A 25,081-nucleotide genomic window follows, 5' to 3' on the forward strand; every position below is an offset into this window, starting at 1 on the left:
CATGTTATATAAGACTAGTGATCATTTGTTTTGGCCCTTTTTTGCTCTTCTTTCTTACTTCTGCTTTTGTGCCGCTAGACATCTGCTTGTAAATAAATTGCTTTTCCCGAGATGGATATGAAAGAGAATTAGAAAAGCAACGTCTTGTGTTTGTCTTCAAACCTGTACTCTGCATCAACCAAAATAATGCTACATATTATTTAGCCAACAGGATTCGAAATCCATTACACACACACACACGCACACATGTATGAGAGACAGACAACTCAGCATTAATATAGTGGTTCTGATTATAGAACAAAATGTTATAAGGAAATTTATTACAAAGAATATTACCAAAAATTGTTGAATATTTTTCACAAGCATTGCAAGTGATTTGAAATATTTTTCTGCAAGTATCTTATGAAATACCTTATTAAAGAATTTTCATTTTATATTTAAACCTACTTTATTACACTATAATTAGTTGTATTAAGAAAAAAATATTACATTATCACTTCATTAACATATAAATTCCACTAAAGGAAGTGAGAAAAAAAGTTAACAGAAAGAGGTGAAGGTTACAACAGATTTATTTATCATAAGCAAATATAAAATTCTGCAAAATTTATTAACTATATATATAAGATTTTCTGTTTCTTTTAAGTTTTGCTATTGTTGTATTAATTGTTCAATTTCCTCATACACAGATTTTTGCAACATATTAAGATTATTTTTTTAGTAAAGAAAAGTCTCTGGTTTGTTGAACAGATGCATTAGTTTTAATTTAATTTCATCAATTTTCTTTTTTTACCAGAGATTTTTTTTTTCTGTAAAGAGATCAAATTCTAAATTTTTCTTTATGTCATGAACAGCAATTTCTTTAGTACAAACAAGAAAAGTGATATTTTGAATGTACTGATAATTCAATTATTTATGAATATTTACTTTTATACTTTCATTTCTTTAAACTTTCAGTGTAATCATTTTTGAAAGTCTGCAATGAATTAAATATACATCTTCCTGATGCACTGCAAAAAAAAAAAAAAAAAAAAAAAAAAAAAAAAAAATTCTAAAACTTTTGCACAAAAATGACTTGCATTAAAAAATACTTAAATAATTTACTACTAATAATGTTGAAATATATTAAAGAAATGCTCTATAAAAAGTTATCATAATGAAAAGCAGTAACTAGCTCAAACTGATTGAACATATCATTTCCAGGAATACATAAAATTATCTCTAAAAAGAAATTATTTTTATTCCCTACATGGACAAGTAAAAGGAGACAAAAAAAAGTCATATTATATATATATTCCACTCTACTCTATCAGTATTTCATAAACTAAGGAGAAGCCTTTTACACTGACCTCTGGACTCAGTATGGTTTTAACAGGGATAAAAAGTCAAATATCACAAAAAACATTCATATAATTCATCAGATCCGAGTGTAATTTTTCTTTTTAAATCTTTAGGGAGCATCTGAATAAAAAAACTTATTTTTATGGTCTTGATATAAGAACTATTAAAAATAAGCAGTTTTTAAAGACTTTTAATGATATTATACGTCCTGTGTTCCCCATCCGGTCTTGGTATCAAATGCTATGAAGTCTTATTGAAGAAAAAATTTCTAAAGAGGTCTCAGAATGGAAGCAAAACTATTTTCAGAAGAGAAGATTTCTAACCTTCATCAATCGCTACAGTAAACCACAAAAAAACAAACAAACAAAAAAAAAAAAAAACCTACATCATCTCCAAATCAACACCCATTTCTCTATTGATATAAATGATGTCAAAACTCTGTCAGAAAATAAATAAAGTTATATAAAGTATTAAATATTCTATAAATATCTACTAACCAAGATGCTCTCAGACAATAGTAGACATGTAATAAGTACACTAACAGGTCTCAAATTAAAAGTTTTGGTCCATTTTTGGCATATGGTTGCTGAACTAACAGTTCTAGTAAACTGAATTGGTGGAAGTATTTTGGAAATTATTCTCTGTAATAGGCAATAAATTATGGGCATGAATAAACTCATGTTATCATCTTCTAAACTACACTCGGCTCTTTTCTCTTTCCAAAGAACTTGCTTTGATAAAATAGGAAAACTTATGTAATATATTTTATTGTGTTTTTCTATGAATCACAGTTCCCCCCTCCCCCAGAAATCTTCAAATTCGATATATTGAGTTTCAATTTTTTTACCAAATTATTTAAATACGTTAAAGACATTTTCAAGACATTTGATGGGAACGATGATTGTAGAACTTTTCCTGCTAATCAGCCTACACTGATTATAAATAACACTATGATGATAGTCGTGCATAAATTTTAATTTGGGGAGACACAAAAAACAAATACAATTTGTTATTAAATAACACTCATGCTTTCAACTCACCTGTACAGCACGCATATGATCATCTCCTTCATTCAAAGTTACAACATCAGCTCCTAACAGTCGCAGATATTTTGTGACACCGCCAACAGTAGTATCAACAACAACCTTAAAATCTTTGATAGCCAAAGGTTCATTTGAAAGCTTTGATTGAACTACCTATAATTTCGAAAAAAATTAAAAATAAAAACTGAGGATAATGTAACAACTATTAACAGAATATTGCGCATATATATTGAATTTTATTAAAGTTGAAGTGAAGTGAAAATTCATATATACACTAATGCTGTGACATTTACTTTAATTCCTAAAAGGAAAATAACAGCCTAAACAATTACGCTGAATCACAAACTAGTATTAAAAAAAATGAAAATTTAATGTAATTACTAAAAAAATTACAATCACACTACGCAAATTTTTTCTGGCTTCATAAACACACACACACTTACACATTGTTTATCCTACAAACAACAAAGGGATGACGTGGAATATTTCAACTCTGTATATAAAAAATTTCAGAGATATGGAAACCCAAACATACTGACTCACCCATATATTTATTCAGTGATGCATGATTTCATACATCATTTATACAAATAAAGGATGCCTGATTAACTCTAAAATACATGATTTTAAAAAATTTTACAAGAAAAAATATGTTTTGAATATTTGCACATAACACAGAAAAATTATTACAAAAATTAAATATTTTTTTTATGAAATTTAAAAAAATGAAAATGCATCAAATGGCTAAATTATGAAGAATATCTCACATATAAATCACATGGTAACAATCCTGCAATATAAATAAATGTTTCTTTTTCCCAATATATTTTTTTACAATGCAAAAAGGAAAATATTTTGATATTATTTTTAATAATAGAACTATTCATACAACAGCCATCAAGGCATTTTTTTCAAGCATCTTGTTTAATTCTAATTTTATTATCACTATTACCATATATCAGTCTTTCCTACAAAAGTTTATCAAAGAGCATTAAAATGAGGATTTCCAAACACTCACTGTTGCCCTTTGGAACAGATATGTGAAGCACATAAATGGAAATAAAAACATGTAGCTAAATAGCTATACAATGAATTGTGGGATTAAAGGAATTAAAAAAAAAAAAAAAAAAGAGAGAGAGAGAATATGTATAAAATATTTTTCTTTGGGAAGATTCAAATGATTCTGTTATGAAAGAAACTCTAACATAACTCATGACTCATTGTTGCCCTTTGGAAAATATATGTGAAGTGCATAAATGGAAATAAAAACATGAAGCTAAATAGCTATACAATGCATTGTAGGGTTAAAGAAATATTATCAAAAAAAAAAAAGTGAATATGTATATAATATTTTTTTTGGGAAGATTAAAATGATTCTGTTATGAAAGAAACTCTGACATAACAAGATCATTCTTACACAGACTAATAAAAAGTTAAAAATCATAAAAAACAAAGAAAAAAATTCACACAACTAAATTTTAATAAATAAGCAAAGGACACATTTTTTGGTTTGTTATAAACAACCATTCAGATACAGAAGAAAATACATTTCTTATTTAAACATTTGCATTTTTTTTTTTTTTTTTTTTTTTTTTTGCTTACCAGAGTGATACATAACCACATTTGCTCACTAGAGTGATGCAACAACAAAAAAAACATTGATTTAGATTTACACTAGGTAAAAGGAGAATGTAATTAGTAATTCTTTTAACACAATTTTCTATATCACCAGGAAAAAAGATAAAAAAAAGCAATAACAACAAACATCTCTAAAAAGAATATTTTAGATAAACATCTAAACTTTTAAAAATAAAAATACCAAACTTGATATTTTCAAATAAATGTTAAATACCTATTAATGTTTTTTAACATAGGACTAAAAATGTGAAGTTTACCATTTATAAGCACAATACATAAGAAATCTGAAGAGTCATAATTAAATAAAACAGTACATTTCTAAAACCAATCTTTTCTAATTATCAGAAAATGTAACTGAGCTTACTGCTTTGGGTTTTTGGGCCTTGAAAGGAGTCTGTTTTGTTTGCAGAACTTTATTTAAATCAAGTCCATGTTTCTTCAAAACTGGATATATTTTTTCATATATCATCAACAGACAGTATGCATCCAAAGCTGTTTCAAAAAAAAAAAAAAAAAAAAAATCTATAAACTAATGGAAATATTTATTTAACCCTATTAAGGGCTATTTTTTTCTAGTCCTATTATTTTAAAATATTTTTAGGCTTGAAATTAGAATAAGAAAAAGGATTCATTTAGCTTATTAGATAAATTTAATTTGATTAATTAATTAATTTGGTTAATTAATAATTAAGTATCAAATGAAGACACATCAATTTGTGTAAGATAAAGAACTAAAGCATCTAAGTTTTTGTCTTTCTAAAAAAACTTGTCAGAACTTATGCCAACTTACATAAATTCATACAAAGATTGATAAATTTGGTAGGAAGCATACTTCCCACGGCCCTAGAAAGGACATAAAATTAAACATAATTATTGCCTATTTTTAAAATTATCTCCGCCTCCCCCCAAAAAACTGCATCCAAGAACTTTTTATCAGATAGTAAAATTGATATAAAATGTAATCTTTTAGTAAATGCACATTTTTTTACAGTTACAGATACTTGAAGAAAAGAAATATTTAATTTTTTTAAAATGCAAAGGAAATTCATTATTACAGAACAATTATTATTGTATGTTGCTAAATATATTACAATGAAATTTTGTAGATAGTTCTTGAACTAGTACACTAAGTTATTGTAACACTGAACTGCCAGTACTTACTAAAACAGACAATGTACTTAGTGTACTAAACTAGTACATTAAGCATACTGTTAGTCTTGAAAGTTTGTAATTTAAAATATATCAGACATAAAACTAACAGCAAATTATTTTATTTCTATTGTAAAATACGAATGTTGCAATGTAAACCCTTCTACCCTAAAAATGGAACATAATTAATATAAGATCTTACCAGATATATTAAAGAACCAAAATTAAATGAGAGAGTGACACGATTGAATGAGCTGTGTAATTAACATTGCAAAATTATCAGCAATTTTTTTTAATACTTTTAGACATAAATTTTATTATCTTGAAGCATTAAAAAAAATTTAGACAAAGTAAGATATCAGCACTAAATTGAGGAGAAAAAAAAGCCCTCTTAGAATTGAGATTAGTAATTAGTACAATTTTGAAAACAAATGTGAGCTAGTAATAATATCTATTTTGAATACTGCAACTATGTTTTTATTTAGTGTGCAATTGTGCATGATAATTAAGTTGTGGGAGACATTTATGTCATGCAAAACATAATAAAACTAAGATTCTAAAATAAAACTACAGTTTTATTTTTTTAAAGTTTCAAATGTTTTAAATAGAAATACAATTCTTAAAATCTAAAGAAAATTTTCATGGTCAATAAATATATACAATGCAAAAAAACAAACCTTTCAGAATAAACACCATGTTCAAGTATATATAACAATACATGAAAAACTTTGCACTGGAACTTTTGGTTGCCAATTCAAGTTAAATTCCACAATACAAAAGTGCAGCAGTATTTTATTATTAAATAGTAATTTAACAGCTATTATCGTTTATTACATTTAAGTATAAAATGAAGTAAAATTATTTATATTCTAACATGTATTTCCTTGAAATAAAAAAAACATTAAATAAGATATAATTAATGATAAAAAGTAAAGTCCCTCTTCTTAAATCAGATTAAAACTTCCATTATTCTTTTAAATATCATTCATACACTCATAAAAACAAAACAAAAAATAATGCTAATACTATAACAATAATGCTTTTATCTAAAAAAAACTGAAGTATCTTTGTGACATTCATATAAGAATGTCACTTACAACCTGGAATTAAGACACACGATACTCAAATTTGACTTTAAAAGAAATTTTACTATTATTCAAAATCAATTTTCTCACTGACGGGAATTCCAATATTTTTCTTAATAACTTATAACTTCAGAATCTCTTTAATTAAGAAAATGATATTCATATAATATTGATATTTAAAAAAAAGTTATTTAAGAGATTTTATTTAGTAATATAGATTATTTCTAGAAATAATTTTAGTACATATTAAACAGGGATAGTAAGCTTTGAAAACGCTGGAGATAGAGAATGCTGAAATCCGGTTAATTCGATCTGTACAAGCTCACAGATGAGAAATCTATACATAATCTGTGTGTATTTAGAGATGAAAATGATGTCATTTGTGTGAAAACTCGAACGTATAGATACTCCTCATTTTCTGTCACCAATCCTACTGCCTAACAATTGTATCTTTATACAGGGGCTTGCAGAGCATTTCCATACTGAGAATTATCACGCTGGGACACAATTGCTTCTCAGCATAATACGTGAAACGTATTGGGTTTCAGGTGGTCGGAGGACTATCCGAAAAATATGAAATGCCCGTGCTAAGTGTCGTAGATGCTGCTGCGAATGCCATCCCCTAGCCAGCCAATCAGAGCCAACCAGAACTGATGTGAGCTGTTCTGTTTTTCACTTTTCATTAGATGTAATAAGAATCTTCTTGATATAATGTTGTTACGAGCGCCTTTGGCTAAAAACTAATTTTAACTTTAATCATACTAGAGCTATAACTTGCTTTTACAACTCTAAAATCAGAATTAACTGCGCGCGAAACCAATGTATGTTTTTGTATATGGCAACTAAATATAAATATAGCATGTAAATAGAATTGTAATTTAGATAGATAATAAAATGGAGTCGGATTAATAACGAGTGGATTATTTCACATTACGATCCCAATCTTTGAATCTTATTAGCGGAGAAACGACTGAATGAAATGAAATTCAGGTAGAGTCTCAACATTGTGGTGAACCCGGACGTGATTGCTAAAAATACGGTACGTCTGTTTTTATTTGCAATAAGAATTAAGTAGTGAAATAAAAATGGAGATGTCCGTTAAGAAGCGAATACCTATTAGATCTAACTTTACGAAAACGTATAATGTTTTAATTGAAAGATTAAAGGTCGATGAACCTAAGGAAAAAGAAATTAAATCACTTTTCGGCAATTTGGAACGAATTTATTCGGATTTGGCCAAATTAGATAATGAAATATGTAGTTTTCTTCTGGAAAATTCTGATACCGAAAAGTATGAAGATGAGTATATGAAAATCGAAGAATACAGCACAAAAATGATTGAAGCGAAAGTAAATGTGGACATATATTTGACTAAACTTTCTTACGCTGAAAAGGAAAGCGTTGGTTCTGTTTCTCCTAGAATTAAACGAAAACTTAAGTTACCTAAAATAGAACTCGTTAAATTTAACGGTGAAATTAAGAATTGGCTGGCTTTCTGGAGTCAATTTAAGCGTATTCATGATGATGATAAATTAGAAAATGAAGACAAATTTCAATATTTGATCCAATGTGTAAGTGAAGGAACTAGAGCTCGGGAAATTATAGACAGTTATCCTCCAACAAATGCGAATTATTGCAAGGCAATAGAAAGTTTAAAATCGCGTTTCGGAAAGGATGAGTTGCTTATTGAATACTACGTTCGTGAGCTACTAAAATTAGTTATAATAAATGCTTCAGAAGCTAAAAGGAAATTAAGCACGTCGCAAATTTATGATAAATTAGAAACTTACTTAAGAGCTCTAGAATCAATTGGTTTAACATCAGACAAGTATTCAGCAATGCTTTTCCCCCTGGTGGAATCCTGCATACCTGAAGATATATTCAGGGTATGGCTGCGTAATCCAATTATAATAGCAAATCATGACCCGGAAAGCAATGCTTATTCAGAAAAACTGAAAAACTTATTACTCTTTCTGAAAACAGAAATAGAAGGTGAGGAAAGAATTCGCTTAGCGAAATCAGGATTTGCACCTAAGGTGTGTAAGGAGAGGAATTCTGATTCTGTGGCTACTGCTACAGATTTGTTTTCAGGAGGTACAGAAAAAAGAAAACATACTACCATCTGCGTTTTTTGTGAAAAACCTCACGAAAGCAAAGAATGTTACTATGCCAAAAAATTTGATTTTGAAAAGAAACAAAAGATTTTGGAAAATAAAAAATGCTGCTTCACTTGTTTAAAGCCTGGCCATAGGTCAAGAATTTGCAAGTCAAATGTACAGTGCCTGCTTTGTAATAAGAGGCATTGGACTTTGATGTGTCCAGATCTGCCAACAAACAAACCAAAAGTCAAAACACCTGAGGTGGAAGAGAATCTAAATGTCAATTTATCCAATCAGTGTGCTGCTGAAGAAGTTCTCCTTCAAACATTGCAAGTTAATATTAAAGCAGAAGGAAAAACACGCAGAGTACGAGCTCTTATTGACAGTGGTTCGCAGCGATCATACTTATTAGAGAAAACAATTAAAGAAATGAATCTGAGGCCCATTGAAGTTAAAAATATCATACATTCGGTATTTGGTGGATCTACGTTAGAAAAACAAGATCATGGACTATATGAAATAACCCTTCAGAATTTGAATACGGGATTCACTTACGATATGCAAGTCCTCGATCAACCAATTATATGCGGAAAAATACCTCGGATCCACAAAGGAAATTGGCAAAAGGAGTTGAAGAAAAAGAATATAATACTCTCTGATCAAGGCAAAGATTGTCCGGACATTGAATTGCTGATAGGAGCTGACTTTTGCGGACAGTTATTCTCAGGAAATATATATGCTCTGAAATGTGGATTAGTAGCATATGAAACAAAATTAGGCTGGCTGATCATGGGTAAAGTTTTTGGAGGAAAAGAGGAAAATACTTCCGCTCAACTGGTGACTTCAATGCTAATACAAAATAGCTCTATCGCTGATCTTTGGAAATTAGAAACTTTAGGTATTATGGATCCAGTTGAAACTAAATCTAAAGAAGAAATGAAAAGAAACGCAATGGATCATTTTATGAAAACAGTGGATAGAGATGAAAATGGCAGATACATAGTTAAGCTACCTTGGATAGAAGCAAAAGAAATTCTACAAGACAATAGATCCACAGCTGAACAACGTTGTATCCGTACTTCACAAAAGTTAAAAGGTGAAAAGAAATATGCAGAATATGAAGCTGTTTTTGAAGAATGGCTTGAGAAAAATATAATAGAGAAAGTGCCCAAAATAGAGGAAGGAAATCCAAGTTATTATTTGCCGCACCGAGGTGTTTTTAAGGAAAACTCATCAACCAAAGTACGTCCAGTGTTTGACGCTTCTTGTCGAGTTAAGAAAGTTCCGTCCTTAAATGACTGTCTGGAAAAGGGACCAAATTTAATAGAGCAAATTCCACCCATTTTAAGAAAATTCAGACAAAATAACATTGGGGTAATTTCTGATATTAAAAAAGCCTTTCTTCAAATCTCAATTGCAAAAGAGGATCAAGATGTTTTGCGATTTCTTTGGTGGAAAGATTACGAAACAAGAAAATTTGAGATACTTCGTCACCGCCGTCTTGTTTTTGGCCTCACTTGTAGTCCTTTCCTCTTGGCAGCGGTTTTGATGAATCATCTAGAGGAAAGTAAAGAGTGCTTTCCTGAAACCTCCGAAATATTGAAGAATTCCTTTTATGTAGATAACTGTGTGACATCCGTGCGCAATGAAGATGATCTTACCCGATTCATTCAAGAAGCAAAGCTGTTGCTTTCCAAGGCTTGTTTTGATCTTCGAGGTTGGGAATATACAAGGGACCTAAGTCGGGACGAGCCAACTGTTCCAACCTCAGTACTTGGACTGTTATGGAATACAAATGAAGATTTCCTTTTCTGTGATTTACAAAATACAGAATTTAATTTTGATGTTTGCAGTAAAAGAAATATTCTGTCAACGTCTCAAAAGATATTTGATCCACTTGGATTTTTATGTCCTGTGACAATATGTTTAAAACTCTTAGTGCAAAATATTTGGAAAAGAAACTTAGGGTGGGATGAAATTCTACCAGATGACATTCAGAAAAAATTCAAAACTTTGATTGTTGATTTGAAATTGCTGTCTGAAGTTAAGATCCCTAGGTGTGTAAAGATCAATGGCTGCACAGAAGGACTAAGTCTTCATACCTTTTGTGATGCCAGCAAAGTTGCATACAGTACTGTCGTATTTTTGAGAAATACCTTGGGAGAGGAAGTCAAAATATATTTTATAGAGGCAAAAAGTAGAGTAGCACCTTTAAAGGTTATTACAATACCTCGTCTAGAATTACTAGCATGCTGCATTGGAGCTAGGTTAACTTCAGATATTAAAAATTCTATGTCTTTGAGAGACGTACCTACTTTTTATTGGACAGATTCTTCTGTTGCTCTTCATTGGATTCAAAAAGAAGATCATTGGGGTACGTTCGTGAATAACAGAGTAGAAGAAATAAGAAGACTTTCTTCAAAGGATGCTTGGAAGCATCTCCCAGGCACTTGCAATCCTGCTGATCTCCCTTCCCGTGGTTGTTCAATCCAAGGATTTTTGAAATCGAGATGGTGGGAGGGCCCACAGTGGTTGAAACTTCCAGAAGAAGAATGGCCAGCGACAGACTCTGAATACAATTTTGAAGAGGTTTTCCGGGAAAGGAAAAAGAGGGTCGTAATTTTAGTCAACTCTACAGATCTGAATAAATCCTGGTATTTGTACAAGTTCTCAAGATATTCCAAAATTGTGCGAATGATAGCATGGATGCTACGATTTGTACAAAATTGCCGAAATCCAATTAACAAGATGAAAGATCTTTTAACTGTTGCAGAACTAGATGCCGCCGAAAGAAAGGTGATACAAATCGTGCAACAAGAAACCTTTAATAACGAAGATGCAAGATCAAAACTTAAATCACTCTGTGTGTTTAATGATTCTGATGGACTAATTAGATTGAAAACTAAAATTACTAGACGAGATGATGAAGAAAATTTTAGATACCCTCTAGTATTGCCTTGTAAGCACCCATTAGTGGAGAGATTGATTTTCGAACATCATTTGATCTCTTCCCATGCTGGAGTTCAAGTTGTCCTAACAGATATCCGTCAAAAATTTTGGATTCTGCAGGGCCGAAAAACTGTCCAGAAAGTGCTCTCAAGGTGTATAAGATGCAAAAGATATACGAGCAAGAAAATTGAATCAATTCCTGCGCCACTACCGGAAGATCGTGTACGGGAAGCCTTGATATTCGAAGTCACTGGAGTGGATTTAGCAGGGCCGCTTCATTTAAAGGATGGGAAAAAGGCCTGGATCTTGCTTTTTACTTGCGCTGTATATAGGGCCATTCATTTGGAATTAATACAGAGTCTTTCAACTAATGGATTCCTTCTAGGTTTTAGAAGATTCGTCGCAAGACGAGGGCGACCTAGGACTATATACAGCGATAACGGAACAAATTTTACTGGAACAAATAATTTGATGGGTTCTCTTGATTGGGACAAGATTGTCAATGAAGCCTCCGTCTTAAGAATTCAGTGGAAATTTAACCCCCCAACAGCTGCTTGGTGGGGCGGATTTTTTGAGAGCATGATTAAGATGGTGAAGAAGCTTTTAAGAAGAGTTTTAGGAAAGGCATCGCTTCATTACGAAGAAATGTTCACTATTCTTTGTGACGTAGAAGCCAACATCAATTCTAGACCTTTGAATTATCTATCGGAAGATCCGAATGATTTAATTCCACTGACTCCCTCAATGTTCATTCAAGAGACTACAAAGGTAGGAGTTCCCGATTTGGATACTTTGGATAAAGTAAATATCTCCAAACGATATCAGTATCAACAAAAATTACGAGAGGACTTGAGGAAAAGATTTCGAAAAGAATATCTAAGCTTGTTAATCCAGAAGAAGCCAAAAGGAAAGGAATCTAGACAAGTGCAAGTGGGAGATATTGTTATAATTGAAAGTGATATCAAAAAGCGACTAGACTGGCCTTTGGGATTGGTAATCGAAGTGTTTCCTGGGAAAGATGGCTGCATCCGAGTAGTGAAGCTAAAAACAGCGAGTGGGGAACTTGTGCGTCCAGTGCAACGTTTATACCCCTTGGAATTAGACCATGACGATCCTGTGGGTGCGAGAAAAAACGAACCGGTTGCTTCGTATGAAGAAATCGAAATCCCGAGCTCGGAAAATAACGACTATGAAACAAAAACTAGAAGTGGAAGAAAAGTGGTTAAACCTTCACGTTTTAACTAACTTTTAAACTTTATTATGTACTTTTCAAATATGTGCATTTCATGTTTTGATTTCTAAATATTTTGAATGCAATATTTTGTTAATTTTGATTTTGTAACCTCCTAATTTAAAAATCAAAAGGTGGGAGGATGTTACGAGCGCCTTTGGCTAAAAACTAATTTTAACTTTAATCATACTAGAGCTATAACTTGCTTTTACAACTCTAAAATCAGAATTAACTGCGCGCGAAACCAATGTATGTTTTTGTATATGGCAACTAAATATAAATATAGCATGTAAATAGAATTGTAATTTAGATAGATAATAAAATGGAGTCGGATTAATAACGAGTGGATTATTTCACATTACGATCCCAATCTTTGAATCTTATTAGCGGAGAAACGACTGAATGAAATGAAATTCAGGTAGAGTCTCAACAAATGTAGTGTTGCGATTTAAATGTCACATCTTTGTTTATTCATTAATTGTTAAATTCACTCATCCAAAACAGACATCGGATAGAAGTCAACACAGCATAATTAATTGAAATATTGTGTAGCATAGAGTTATACTACAAAATTTCTGGCGCCCAACGTGGCTGTTAGCTGATATTTTGAGGCTGAAAAAAAATGGATGTGACACCTCTTAAAACACAACGAAAATCGCTCCGCACGTCATTTACTGTTTGTGCTAAGAAGATTGAAAATGCACTTAATAAAGAAGCTCCTAATACGAAAGAACTTTCGGTTTTGAAATCGCAAATTGGCGATAAATTTGTGCTCCTGGAAAAGTGCCAAGCAGATATAACTGATCTTGTATTGAAAGATCAAGAAGCCGAAGCGGCGTATAAGAAGATTTTCTGCCTGCTGGAAAATACAGACAGATACTCTTTGTTTTGTTCCGCAGATTGAACAAGTATCTTTGAAAGGTACATCTACGAAAGAATTTTCTGAAAAGAGAAAGTTTAAGCTTCCGAAGATAGAGCTTAAAGAGTTTAATGGAGATGCTAAGGATTATATAGCATTCTGGAATCAATTTCGGAAATTGTTACAATTGTAACATTGTGTTGTTTGGTTTCTACCCCTGTATTGCTTCTACTGTAACTTTTAGGAAGTCAATATTGTCAATTTTGTATATCTGGTCTACAATGCTATTTCTGTTAAGCTCAACCATTAAGAATGGTAGGGGTCTTCTTGTTTTTTAATTGAGTGAGTCTGATTGTTTTATTGACCGAGAAACCTTTGTTTTTTAGTTCTGTCACAAATATTTTTCCGTAGGCCTTTAAACACTACATTAACTGGTCTTTGGTTTTTGGGTTTAATGATATAGAATTCAAAACACATCTCCCTGCAATAGTCTTGCAATTTTTGGTGCATATCTATGTCTGTGGGGAAAACTTTAATAAATCCATTGCATAGTACATTGTTAGTGTTTCCAAATTTTTGATGAATTTTTTCCAGACTTTAGTATACTTTAACATGATAGGGGGGACATTTTCGTTGTTTTTTGGATTTTCATTGTTAATTGAATTTAGTGCATCATATTTGTTACTTGTTGTTACGTTATTTATATTTTTAGTTGGGCTTTTTAAAGGTTGTCTGGCCGTTTTTCTTTTCTGAGGGTTCCTAAATTCATCTCCGTGTTTTTCTTTGTATTCTTCCAAGAGTTTCCCGTTAGTCAATTTATTCCTGTTTAGCAAGCAGTTATCGGGGGGGGGGGGGGAGACAGTTAAGTGAAATCAACTCACCATTTAATTGGTCCAGTCTGCCTGGTTTCTTCAATTTCCTCCTTCGTTTGTATATAAGTTACGTTAGTCTCGTGTGTTGTGAATTCATCCGATTCATATGACTTAATCATACTCGCATAGTAATTTAATTTAGCTACACCTCTTTCTATTTTCTTTCCTATCACCCCACTTCAGTGACAATTTGGGCATGCTTTCAGAGTATTGTTGTTAATAAAACCAACAGTCTCCATTTCTACTAAATTTTCATCAATGCATATTCTCTTGACAGTGCCTGTGGCAGCCAACCCGGCTAGTTCCGAAGAACTGGACCGGTTCATCACTAAAGCCTTCTCAGAAACGATCTAAACAGGAGACGAAAAACTCGTCTGCTCCCTAGCTGGTCGAAAACGAGAAGAAAAATGAAAATGAGGGTGATGCTGGATTGTTAATGATATGTTTAACGGAGTGCCTAGCCCCTAGGGTTGGGGCTTAATCTCCGGTAGATGACAAACTCTTAAAGAGCCTGGCTTTCCATATTTGGCGTGATCATCTTCGCAAAAACTGACTGACTGACTTTAGATGTTTTGTTGAGTGCCAGTGTAAAACACTTCTACTCAGTATGGATGTGACGGTGGTACCTGAATTTGGAACCCTAAGAAATTTTTTCGCTAAAAAGCATATTAAGTGCGGTCATGAGACCGGGTAAAATGTGAGCGATGTTGAGGTGCGTAAAGGTGGACAGTAAAAATAATAGTGAATTGGTGCAAAATGAATAGGGGGAGAACTGAGAATTGGCTACAGTGTTACGGAGGTTTGAGTGGAAGGGACCATTTGGTGGTGGCATACGGAAAGTTATATTTACTACTGCAGTGGGCGAAATCTGTTTGTTGACCAATGGTGGGGTTTGAGTGATCCTTAATCCTTTGGAAGAAGCTCCTGGAAAGTTTGGTGATGAATTCATCTATGGTTTCAATTTTGAGGTCATTGTGGATTACATCGTTACGAACATACCAAGGTGCGTTAGTGATTATTCTTAGTAACTTGTTTTGCAGAACTTGAATTTTGTTACGATGTGTTTTCGCTGCAAGTCCCCAAATTTGGACTGTATATGTGAGGATGGGCCTGATAACAGTCTTGAATAGACGAACTTTGTTGTTGAGGGAAAGTGGAGAGTGGCGACCGATAAGTGGGATGATCTCGTGGACTTTCGCCCAGAATTTATCTGTTGTATTTAACATGATTTTTAAAGGTGAGCTTGTAATCAAGGAAGAGGCCGAGGTATTTTACTTCCTTGTCCCAAGAGAGATTTTCATCAAAGAAGGTAAGTTGTTGGAGAGATTTTTTTTCGGATGGCCTTTGCGGAACAAGATGGCGTGGGTTTTATCTGTGTTAATGGAGACACGCCAACGTGTGCACCGTTCTTCAATTTTGACTAGCCCACCTTGGAGCTGCTTGATGAGAAATTTTGGTGTGGCACCTTGAATTCGAATAGCAGTGTCGTCTGCAAAGAGGAAATTCATAACTGGTTCCGTTTTGGGAAAATCAGCATTGTATATGCAGTAGAGCAGATGGCTAAGGGCGCTGCCTTGAGGAGTACCGGCTTGGATGATCCCAGTCTCAGAGAGGAAATGTTGATTTTTGACTTGGAAGGTGCGATTTGAGAGGAATTTTGAAATAATTGCAGTGAGATAGTATGGAAATTTTAGATGAATTAGATTGTAGATGAGACCATCATGCCACATTCGATCGAAAGCCTTTCTCACATCAAGGAAAACACCTCCAGTGATGAGCTTAGCATTGAAGCCCTCGCAGATGGTATTGGTCACCCTAAGGAGTTGGTGAACGCAGCTGTGGTTTTTCCTGAACCCGAATTGATCATCTGGGATTATGCTATTTTCGTTACAGAAGTCTGTAAGGAATTAATTTTTCCGAGAATTAATTTTTCAAATATTTTACCAATGTTGCTGAGGAGGCTGATAGAACGATAGGAGCCAGGGAGTTTTGGATTTTGGTTGGGTTTCGGGAACATTAGAACATGGGCTATTTTCCAGACATTTGGGAAGTGGTTGAGTTGTAAGCATTTGTTGAAAATTTTTGTAAGGTGGGTGATTGCATTAATGGTGAGCATCTTAATGGCTTTATTAGGAATATCGTCTGGACCCGTGGCTTTTTTGACGTTCAGTTTCTTGATAATATCAATGATTTCCTTAGGGGAGGAGAGTTTTGGATTAGAAGGCGGTGATGGAAGATTAAAGTAATCATTGACTGCAATTTTGACTCTTCAGATTTGATTACTGCCATAGGGTTCAGGATTGACTTGGAAAGAGTTTTCCAGTGAATGGAGGAAGGCATTGGCCTTGCCCAACGGGGTGTATTTTAGCCTATCCGAATCAAAAATCGGTGGCAGAACAAAGAACTTCTTAGTGAGTTTCCTGTTGAATTCAAATAGGGAGTTATCTTCAGGATTGAGGCTTTCCAGGAGTTCTTTCCAAGAATTATTGTCATATTCGTTGATATCTTCTCTGATTTCATTCTGTAGTTTGGTGAACAGAAGTTTGTATGGTGGATAGAATGTCATCTGCCAAAATTTGCGCCATCTATTTTTAAGTTTAATTTTGTCCACGATTTCAGGAGGGAGCTTTCTGGGAGGGCCTTGAATGATTTTTGCTTTAGAAGCTTGGTTTAATGTAGTGACAATTGAAGCAGTGAATTTAGTAATTGCATCGTCAATATCTCGAGTTGAATCGATAATAGGGTTGCCTGGGATGGAATTTTGAATAATGGTTGAAAAAACCGACCAGTTTGTAGTTTTGATCGTTTTAGGTAGTGCCGATGTCATTTTAGGTAGTTAATGTTGATGTCGATTTCGAAGAGAACAGGATTATGGTCGCTGGACAACTCATTAAGAGAGGTTGCGGTACCAGAAGCAATATTACACATTATTCCAAAGTCCAGTGTGCTAGAAGAAGGAGCATTGATAGGTAAGTGGGTGGGTTCCAGCGGAGCGATGAGGATTAGGTTGCTCGATGCAATGAAGTTGTGGATGATGGCGCCGTTGCTGTTTGAGCGACCGGTACTCCAAGATGGGTGTTTGGCATTGAAGTCACCAACAACAATACTTTTGGAAGTTTGGTTGAGGATCCTATGAAGCTCAGAGGTGTTGATTTTGCCATGGAGGACGATATATGCTGGCTATGGTAATATGCAGACCATTTGATAAATCTATTGAGATTCCAGTGTTCTCAAAGCTAGTAGAAGAAATGGGGGTAGGATGATGAGGTATAGAGTTTTTTATTAGAATAGCAGTGCCACCACCTTTGTGGGTGAGTCGGTCAGTTCTGTAGCTGGAGTAATTTGGGATTTTGAAGTTGTCGAAAGGACGAAGATGAGTTTCTTGGATGGCAATGACATCGGGTGCCCAGTCTAAGATGAAGTATTTTAGCTCCTTGAATTTATGTCTGACTCCGCCCGCGTTCCAAGGCACAATGTTCAGAGAGTTAAATTTAGAGCTATTGAACGTGAGCAGGAACTGACTTGAGGATGACAGACATTTGCGAAAGGAAATTATTCAAAAGGTTGGTAATTTGGTTTACTGTAATGGGTTGGCTTTTATCTTGCGGCTGTTCCATTTGGGGCTGCACAATTGGTGACTTGATGGTAGCGACAGGTTGTTGCGTGGGGAAGTTTTCTTTTACTCTGGCGAAGCATTGGCATTATTCCATCCATCGCTGGGAGCAGCTTGGAAAGTTCTGCGCATTGCTGGGTTTTTTGGACATTGAGAATAATTTGCCGTGTGGGGACCACCGCACAGGCAATATTTGGCTGGTGTGTCTTTAGGTTTGTTGCAACTATTGGTTGGATGAGAATCTCCACATTTGAGGCATCTTGCTTTTCGGGTGCAAAGTCGACTGTGATGATAGAATTCCTGGCAGTTGTAACATTGTGCCGGTGTTTGCTTCCTTCGAAGAGGTTCGACAGAGACTTTTAGGTACCCTATGTTGTTAGATTGAAAATGGCTTTGCTGGCTTCATTTTTGGGCAGCGTTACCAGGAAAAGTGGCATTAGGTTGTTTGTTTTTCTATGCCTTAGAGGATGGCTAAGCTCTGAGTCCAGACCCAGTTGTTTGATTTCATGAAGGATGTCATCAATAGGGTGGTCAGCTGGAAGACCGCGGATGACTACTTTAAGTTTTTTCTCATCACTGAGCTCAAAGGTATGAGCTTGGAGTTTGTCGTTGACGATTTGTCTTTGGATGACCCGGTGAGCATCTGCATTAGGGGGAAACACTTTCAGTCGATTATTGGGTAGGAACCTGCCCATGATTTTGGTTTTAGTAATTTCACTGAATTTGGAGAGGAGACCGGCTGAATTTCTAGGTTCATCAATAAATATGGGCGGGACATACGATTTCTTATTGGTTTGTTCGATATTGTCGCTCACCTGAGATGTTGGTCCATTTTCTGGCTGTGCGTTGTGGTCTTGATCCACCATATCAGCATCCGTAACGACATTCGTTAGGGCGTCGAAGCGATTTGTTGTTTCCAAGAGCAAGGGGTTCTCTAGTCGCATTTTCTTTGTACACCGAATGGTTCGGTTTGAAAGCTTATTCTTTTGGCTCCGGGGGGTCTGTGTTTTTAAGTTATTCTCCGGGTCATCGGGGAGATCGCTGCTTGAACAGTAGTCATTATCCTTTTGATTTGCACGCTGGAGATTTAGTTGGGCAGTGAGGTGATCAACACGATTGGTTGAAACAATTAGGGCCTCGCTGCTGAGAAGGGCAATTTCCGAAAAAACATCAAATGTTTTATTTGGGATAGCATGGAGGAAGGCTAATCTGCTTTTAACTTTATCCATTATGAATTTACTCTTCGCAAAAACTGACTGACTGAATTTGGATTCTTCGTTGAGTGCCAGTGAAAAACACTTCTACTCAGTATGAATATGACTGTGGTACCTGACTTTGAAACCCTGAGAAGTTATGGCTAAAACAGCATTTTAAGTGCGGTCATGAGACCAGGTGAGATGAGAGCGAAGATGGGGTGCAAAAAACAGGTGAATAATGAACAAAAAAAGTGATTTGGTGCAGTAAGAAAAGCAGGGGGAGAATTGGACTAGGCAACAATGTTACGGAGGCTTGAGAGGAAGGGACCATTTGGTGGTGGCATAAGGAAAGTTGTATTTGCAGCTACAGTGGGCGAAATCGGTTTGTTGAGCTATGCTGGGGTTAGGGTGATCATTGATCCTTTGGAAGAAGCTCCTGGAAAGTTTAGTGATGTATTCTTCGATGGTTTCAATTTTGAGGTCATTTCGAATTACGTCGTTACGGATATACCAAGGTGCGTTGGTGATAATACGGAGTAGCTTGTTTTGTAGAATTTGAATTTTATTTCGATGAGTTTTTGCAGCAAGCCCCCAAATTTGGGCTGCGTATGTAAGGATGGGCCTGATGACAATCTTGAACAGACGGACTTTGTTATTGAGAGAAAGTGGGGAGTGACGACCGATAAGTGGAATAATTTCGTGGACTTTTGCCCAGAATTTATTTGAATTATAGTTGACATGGTTTCTAAAGGTGAGCTTAGAGTCCAGGATGAGGCCGAGGTACTTCACTTCCTTGTCCCAAGAAAGATTTCCGTCGAAGAAGGTAAGTTGTGGGAGAGATTTTTTCGGATGACCTTTACGAAATAAGATGGCGTGTGTTTTATCTGTGTTAATGGAGACACGCCAGCGTGTACACCATTCTTCAATTTTGACTAACGCACCTTGGAGCTGTTTAATGACAAATTTAGGTGTGGCACCTTGAATTAAAATAGCAGTGTCGTCTACAAAAAGGCAATTCATGACTGGTTCAGATTTAGGAAAATCGGCATTATAAATGCAGTATAGCAGAGGACTAAGGGCACTGCCTTGAGGTGTACCGGCTTGGATGGTCCCAATCTCAGAGAGAAAATGTTGGTTTTTGACTTGGAAGGAGCGATTTGAGAGAAATTTTGAAATGATTGCTGTGAGATAGTATGGAAATTTAAGGTGAATTAGCTTGTAGATGAGACCATCATGCCACATTCTATCAAAGGCCTTTCTAACATCCAGAAAAACACCTCCAGTGATAAGCTTTGCATTGAAGCACTCGCAGATGGTATTGGTCACCCGAAGGAGTTGGTGAACACAGCTGTGATTTTTCCTGAACCCGTACTGATCATCTGGAATTATACTATTTTCATTGCCGAACTCTGTGAGCCTGGCGAGTATTAATTTTTCAAAGATTTTGCCAATGTTGCTAAGGAGACTGATAGGACGATAGGAGCCAGGGAGCTTTGGATTTTGATTAGGTTTCGGAAACAATAAAACATGGGCTATTTTCCAGGCAGAAGGAAAGTGGTTAAGTTGTAGGCATTTGTTGAAAATTTTTGTAAGGTGGGTGATTGCATTAATGGTGAGCATCTTAATAGCTTTGTTAGGAATTCCGTCAGGACCCGTGGCTTTTTTGGCGTTTAGTTTCTTGATGATTTCAATGATTTCCTTAGGGGAGAAGAGTTTTGGTTTGGAAGGCTGTGGTGGTAGGTTTAAAAAATCATTGACAGCACTTTTGACCCTTCGGATTTGGTTGTTGCAGTAGGGTTCACGGTTGACTTGGAAGGAGTTTTTCAGAGAATGTAGGAAGGCATTGGCCTTGCCCAACGGGGTGTATTTCAGCCCATCCGTATCCAAGATCGGTGGTAGAGCAAAGAATTTCTTGGTAAGTTTACGGTTGAATTCAAAAAGGGAGTTGTCTTCCGGGTTGAGGCTTTCCAGGAGTTCTTTCCAAGAGTTATTGTCGTATTCATTTATTTCATCTCTAATTTCATTCTGTAGCTTGGTGAACAAAAGTTTATATGGTGGGTAGAATGTTAACTAGTAAAATTTACGCCATCTATTTTTGAGTTTAATTTTGTTAACAATTTCAGGAGGGAGTTTTCTGGGAGGGCCTTTAATGTTTTTTGCTGTAGAAGCTTGGTTTAATGCGGCGGTAACTGAAGCAGTGAATTTTGAGATTGCGTCGTCGATATCTTGAGTTGTTTCAAGGATAGGGTTGCCTGGGATGGAATTTTTAATAATGGCTGAAAAGACTGACCAGTTTGTGGTTTTGATCGTTTTGGGTATTGCCGAGAGGTTAACGTTAATGTCGATTTCGAAGAGAACAGGATTATGGTCGCTGGATAACTCGTTGATAGATGTTGCGGTACCTGAAGCAATATTGCGCATTATACCAAAGTCCAACGTGCTAGAGGAAGGAGCATTGATAGGGAAGTGAGTGGGTTCAAGCGGAGCAATGAGGATAAGGTTGTTTGATGCAATGAAATTGTGAATAATGGCACCGTTGTTGTTTGAGCGACCAGCACTCCAAGATGGGTGTTTGGCATTGAAGTCACCCACGACAATACTTTTGGTATTTAGGTTAATGACCCTTTGTAGCTCAGAGGTGTTAATTTTGCCATGATGAGGGCGATAGATGCTGGCTAGGGTAATGTGGAGACCATTTGGTAAATCTATTGAGATTGCTGTGTTTTCAAAGCTGGTAGAAGAAATGGGAGTAGGATGATGAGGTATAGAGTTTTTAATTAAAATAGCAGTGCCACCACCTTTGTGGGTGAGTCGGTCAGTTCTGTAGCTGGTGTAATTTGGGATTTTGAGGTTGTCGGAAGGCCGAAGATGAGTTTCTTGGATGGCAATGACATCAGGTGCCCAGTCAAAGATGAAGTACTTGAGCTCCTTGTATTTGTGACTGATTCCGCACGCGTTTCAAGACACAATGTTAAGAGAGTTGAATTTAGAGCTATTGAACGTTGGCAGGAACTGACTTGAGGAGGGCAGACATTTGAGAAAGGAAGTTGTTCATTAGGTTTGTAATCTGGTTTACAGTGATGGGTTGATTATTAACTTGCGGCTGTTCCATTTGGGGCTGCACAATTGGTGACTTGGTATTAGGGACCGGTGGATTCGTGGGGAAATTTTCTTTAACTTTGGCGAGAGCACTGGGATTATTCCAACCATCGCTGGGAGCAGCTTGGAAGGTTCTGCGAAAAGCTGGGTTCTTTGGGCACTGTGAATAATTTGCTGCGTGGGGACCACCGCACAAGCAACATTTGGCAGGAGTGTCCTTAGGTTTGGTGCAACAGTTGGTTGGATGAGAATCACCACACTTGAGGCATCTTGCTTTGAGGGTACAGAGTCGACTATGATGAAAGAATTCCTGGCAGTTGTAGCATTGTGCCGGTGTTTGTTTCCTTCTAAGAGGCTCAACAGTGACTTTAAGGTAACCTATGTTTGAAAGATTGAATATGGCTTTGCTGACTTCATTTTTGGCCAGCGTGACCAGGAAAAGTGGCATTAGTGTGTTGGATTTTCAATGGATGATGTCTATTTCTTAGAGGATGACAAAGCTCTGGGTTAAGTCCAAGTTGATTAATTTCGTGAAGTATGTCATCAATGGGGTGGTCAGCTGGAAGACCGCGGATGACAACTTTTAATTTCTTCTCGTCGCTGAGCTTAAAGGTATGAGCTTGTAGTTTGTCATTTACTATTTGCCTTTGGATGGCCCGGTGAGCATCTGCATTTGGGGGGAATACTTTAAGACGGTTATTGGGTAGGAATCTACCCATGATTTTGGTTTTGGTGATCTCGCAGAATTTGGAAAGGAGACCGGCTGAGTTTTTGGGTTCATCAATAAAAATGGGTGGGACATACGATTTCTTATTGTTTTGATCGGTATTGTCGCTCACCTGAGATGTTGAACCATTATCGGTTTGAACGTTGTGGTCTTGAACAACCATATCAGCGTCAGCATCAGCATCGTCATTTGACAGGGCGTCGAAGCGATTTGATGTTTCCAAGAGCGAGGGTTTCTCTTGTCTCATTTTCTTTGAGTACCGAATGGATCGGTTTGAAATCTTATTCTTTTGGCTCCGAGGGGCCTGTGATTTTAAGTTATTCTCCGGGTCATCTGAAAGATCGCTGCCTGAGCAGGAGTCGTTATCCTTTTGATTTGCACGCTTGAGGTTAAGTTGGGCAGTAAGGTGATCAACACGATTGGTTGAAATAATAAGGGCCTCGCTACTGAGAAGAGCAATTTCCGAAATAACATCAAATGTTTTATTTGGGATGGCGTGAAGGTATGCTAATCTGTTTTTAACTTTATCCATTATGAATTTATACTCAAGCTCATTAAAAGACGCGTTGGGGTCTATTTTAAGTGTACCACAGTCTGATAGAGCAGAAGAGTTAACATTGGCACTTACCTCGGCTGCAGAGGCGATGGGAGGATCAACGGTTGACATGGTCACTGAGGAGTTGGAAGTATCCATTGAAGAGGAGGCTTTTTGATTTTCCATCATGAATAAGCACGAATCAATTCGAGGAAAAGTCCGCTCGAAAAATTAAACACAATAAACAGTAAAAGAGGAGCGCGCGCAAGGCGCGCTGACGAAGAGTTCGGTCACGCCCAGTCGATGACGATCACGCTGGTGGGCGAAGCATATCTTGACTCGGGTCGAAACAGAAAAAAAAAAAAAAATAGCACAGATTAAAGGAGTACCCGCCCGATGTGGGCTACCTCCAACATAGCAAAATTGAGGTGACCTAGCTTGAGATAAGTTGACATGGACTGTAACGTCTCCTGTGATGGTAGTAGAGGAAATGAAGCAAAGTCGACTGATGAAAAGTCGCATGGCAGGTGAGGGAGAGAGGGTGAGATGTCTCAGCCAATAGCAAAGCAGACGGTCAAGGGAGTAGGTGAGGGAGAAGTAGGAGCATTTTGGTCTTGAAGAGGGTCCAGGCAGCGGATAAACTATTGTATCTGGGCGGCCAATCAGAGACTTTCTACTTGCAGGTGGGCGGTAGAGCTTGAACTTAGTCCAGGAGCGCATTAAGGAGAATGAGTTTTCTTTCCTCTTTGGAAGTAGTTCCCTTTAATTTAGCTGCAACTGAAAGTAATCCTGGAAATTCTTTCAGAAGATTTCTTATTTCTCTTAACGTTTCTATTAGTTCTTTCATTTCCAGGGTGTTGGTTTGTGGGCTGTGATCTGCTGAAGTTGGGGTAGGATCAGGTATCTGTTGTTGGGGCTGGGGTCTCTGTCTGGGTGCAGGAGGATTTTGAGCTGCTTCTACGATTTTTTCAGCATTACTTTTCCTATTTTTGAGGATGTCAGCGTAGGATTTTCTATTACTTGTCGATGGGGCAGTTGTTGGGTAGGCAGGGCAACCTTTCCATGAGGCCAGATGTCCTGTATTATTACAATTGATGCATATGGGATCTTGTACTTTTTCCTTCTGAGAGCACTCATTTGTAGCGTGATTACCATTACATTCTATACAGCGCGGATTGCATCTGCAATTCCGAGCGCTGTGATAAAATCCTGCACATCTAAAACACATCGTTGCTTTTGCAGGTCTTCTGTACGTTTCTATTTTAACTCTGATGTAGGACAGGATTCTGAGATTGTAGATGTTGTTAAAATTTCCAGTTTTCTTGACTTCCACCAGGAAAATAGGGTAGAGGGTCTTATTTCTAAAATTTTTGAGCTGTGAGATGCGTCTAATGTTGAAATTTTGTGCTTCTAGTTCTTGTTTCAGGTCATTTATATCTTGATTGAGAGGCAGTCCCTTAATGATGATTTTAATGGGTCTTTCGGAGGGGTCTTCGGAGATGATGTGTTCTAGCTTCTTTTCAGTCAGGAATTCCAGGATTCCCTGTCTCTCTTCATCGCTGCCTGGGGTGATCTTAATAAATCCATTAGAATAGCTATTTTCAGATTTGGGGTATTTTCTGTTGAGCTGCTGCAGTACTAAGTT

General features: G+C 36.0%; 1 protein-coding gene across 4 annotated transcripts in view; it reads right to left on the minus strand.

Annotated features, from left to right (window-relative positions):
- LOC129957201 (exonuclease mut-7 homolog) overlaps nucleotides 1-25,081 on the minus strand; it is a 102,936-nt gene that overhangs the window by 21,046 nt on the left and 56,809 nt on the right. For all 4 annotated transcript variants that reach the window (XM_056069412.1, XM_056069413.1, XM_056069414.1 and 1 more), the window contains exons 14-15: nucleotides 4,387-4,514; nucleotides 2,382-2,537 (exon numbers count right to left, since the gene is read on the minus strand). In XM_056069412.1, coding sequence (XP_055925387.1) covers nucleotides 2,382-2,537; nucleotides 4,387-4,514 — 284 coding nt within the window. The remainder of the gene's footprint in view (nucleotides 1-2,381; nucleotides 2,538-4,386; nucleotides 4,515-25,081) is intronic.

This window comes from Argiope bruennichi, chromosome 11 (assembly GCF_947563725.1).
Source record: "Argiope bruennichi chromosome 11, qqArgBrue1.1, whole genome shotgun sequence".
Classification (NCBI taxonomy): Eukaryota; Metazoa; Arthropoda; class Arachnida; order Araneae; family Araneidae; genus Argiope; species Argiope bruennichi.